The 2,765-nt window shown below is 36.6% G+C and overlaps 1 protein-coding gene across 1 annotated transcript; it reads left to right on the top strand.

The window, feature by feature from the left end:
• Positions 1-275: 275 nt before the first annotated feature.
• Positions 276-2,380, top strand: LOC145693888 (uncharacterized). Its single transcript, XM_081770057.1, has 2 exons — positions 276-2,152; positions 2,254-2,380. The coding sequence occupies exon 1, from the start codon at positions 314-316 to the stop codon at positions 1,865-1,867; it is 1,554 nt and encodes a 517-aa protein (XP_081626183.1). The 5' UTR covers positions 276-313; the 3' UTR covers positions 1,868-2,152; positions 2,254-2,380.
• The last annotated feature ends 385 nt before the right edge of the window (positions 2,381-2,765 follow it).

The raw sequence follows: 2,765 nt of genomic DNA, 5'->3' as shown, positions 1-2,765 counted from the left end.
CCAATCGATCGCTGCAATGCAATGGCTGGCCTACATTGAAAAAACCGAAGAAAAACAAATCTTACATGCGGCCCGACAAAAAGAAGTGTTTATTGCGGGATTCCATGTTGATGGTTACTACCAAGATCCTGAGACGTTAGAGGAGCACATCTACGAGCATGCCGGCTGCTTTTACCACGGGTGTAAAGTATGTTTTACTACAGACCGTAATCAGCCCATCTACAGCAATCCAGAAGACACCATGGAATTCCGTTATGAACGAACGCAAAGAAAAAATGCAAGACTGCGTGAATTGGGGTACATTGTACATGAAATGTGGGAGTGCGAATTTAATCAGTTCTTAAAACAAAATCCTGCAATGGCGACGTATCTGAAAAATCACCCGTACATGAACCGCAGACCATTAAATCCAAGAGATAGTTTTTTTGGAGGAAGGACCAATTGCGTGAAATTGTACCACCAAGTCGACGAAAAAGCGGGGGAAGTAATAAAATATTTCGATATTGTCTCGCTTTATCCTTACATCAATAAGTGTGCTAAATACCCTGTAGGCCATCCACGAATTTATCTACAGGGTGATGAAAATATACCACCAATAAATAAAGTCAATGGTCTAATCAAAATGACGATATTACCAAGTCGCCATCTTTATCATGGTCTCCTGCCTTACCGATGTAACAAGAAACTACTCTTTCCACTGTGTGCTGCGTGTGCCGAAGAAATGAACCCAGACCCTACAGCAACGTGTACACACAACGATCAGGAGCGATGCCTCACTGGAACATGGGTATCATATGAAATCCAGAAAGCAATAGAATTGGGATATCAACCAGTGGAAATTTTTGAAATTTGGGATTATGACATTGAACAATATGATCCCATCACGAAAACAGGTGGCTTGTTCACGGAATATATCAATACATTTTTGAAATCAAAAATGGAAGCGTCTGGCTGGCCTAGTTCCTGTGTGACCGAAGAAGACAAATCAAAATTCATACAAACCGTCCTGGAGCGTGAAGGTATTGCATTGGATCGGTCCAAAATTGAAAATAATCCTACACGAAGAAGTTTATCTAAGCTTTGTCTTAATGCTCTTTGGGGAAAACTTTCGCAAAGATCAAACTTTAGCCAGACCACAATTATTGATCGGCCGGAAGAATTTTATGAAAAACTCACTTCCCCCGACATTAAACTCCATCAAATTGTACCCATCAATGATACGATGTTGTATGCATTCTGGGAGTACAATGAACATGTGCCTGTTCAAAACCGAAACACCAATGTCGTGTTAGGTGCATTTACAACATGTCAGGCACGTCTGGAACTGTACAAGTACCTGGAAATGTTGCAGGAACGTGTTTTATATTTCGACACGGATTCTGTAATATTTACGGAGAAGCCCGGGGAGCCAACCATTGAACCTTCAACGTACTTGGGATGCTTATCGGACGAGATGGAGTCTTACGGACCACGAGCATACATCAAGACATTTGTCAGTGGAGGACCAAAAAATTACAGCCTAGAAATATACAATCCGGATACCAACGTCACCAGTTACATATGCAAAATTAGAGGATTTACATTAAATTACAATGCAGGACAACAATTAAATTTCAATACGCTAAAAGAAATGATTACAAATCAATGCCGTGGACAAGTCACCATCACTATCCCCCATAAGATATGCAGGACCAAAGACCATACCATCGTCACACGCAAAGAAGAAAAAATGTACAGTATCCAGTACACAAAACGTCGATTTAAAGAATTCAATTCTTATGATACGGTTCCGTACGGGTACGTTAAAAAACAGAAGATGGAACTGGAAAAAGAAGATGAAGAAGAAAAAACTGTAAATACCCAATAAGGCCGCCATTTCTTTTTTTCCTTTTCCTTTTTTCCACTCCTTAACCACAAAGCAGCAACACCAAGAAGAAAATGAAGTACCCACAAGAGTTCATAAACCATCAACACCACCATCAGTGGAAGAAAATGCAGAATCTCATATCCAAGGAGGAACCTTGACCATAAAGGAGCAACACCAAGAAAAATGCAGTACCCAGAAGAGTTCATAAACATCCATCGGTGAAAAAAATGCAGTGATCCTGTACCCGAGGAGGAAGATGAACCTAAACAGATCCATCATTTACGAGTAAGTTTTATTTCTCTCTTATCAATATTGACTCATTTTTATTGTTTCAGAAAAAAAGAAATTCTTAAATTAATCCGTCGTTTCTTCTTTTTTCTTTACAGGATACGGCTACAAGATTCGAAGATGATGACGCGTCCAATATATTCATTAACTAGATCCTGTATTTATTATGTTAATAAACATGTATAGGAAGACCACATACCTTTCGTTAAATACAACAAGTTGAAAAAAAATATGTTTTATTATTTCTTGAAACCCTGAACACTTGTTTTCAAATCATGGTAATCTTGAAATTTTAAGGTGGAAAATATATTCAAGATTTGGTTTACACGATTTTGTTCGAAAAAATAATTAAAGAATTTTTTTAGTGTCCAAAATTTGATTTTTAATTTAGTTCGAAAAATTTTTAATTTGAAAATTTTCAAATGTGGTTTACATCTTTAGTTCGAAACTTGTTTTTAAAATTGGTTCGAAATTTTTTTAAAATTTTTAGTTCGAAAAATTTTGATTTTAAAATTTAGTTCAAAAGTTTTCAGTTTAAAATATTTTTCGAAAAATTTTTAATTTTTTTAGTTCGATTTTTTTTTGGGGTTCGAAAATTTTTAAATTCCTT

The sequence above is a fragment of the Thermobia domestica genome, chromosome 9 (assembly GCF_964235325.1).
Source record: "Thermobia domestica chromosome 9, izTheDome1.hap1.1, whole genome shotgun sequence".
In the NCBI taxonomy this organism is placed as follows: domain Eukaryota; kingdom Metazoa; phylum Arthropoda; class Insecta; order Zygentoma; family Lepismatidae; genus Thermobia; species Thermobia domestica.
Note: the sequence above shows the minus strand (reverse complement) of the source record. Positions and strands in the feature narration are given on the sequence as shown.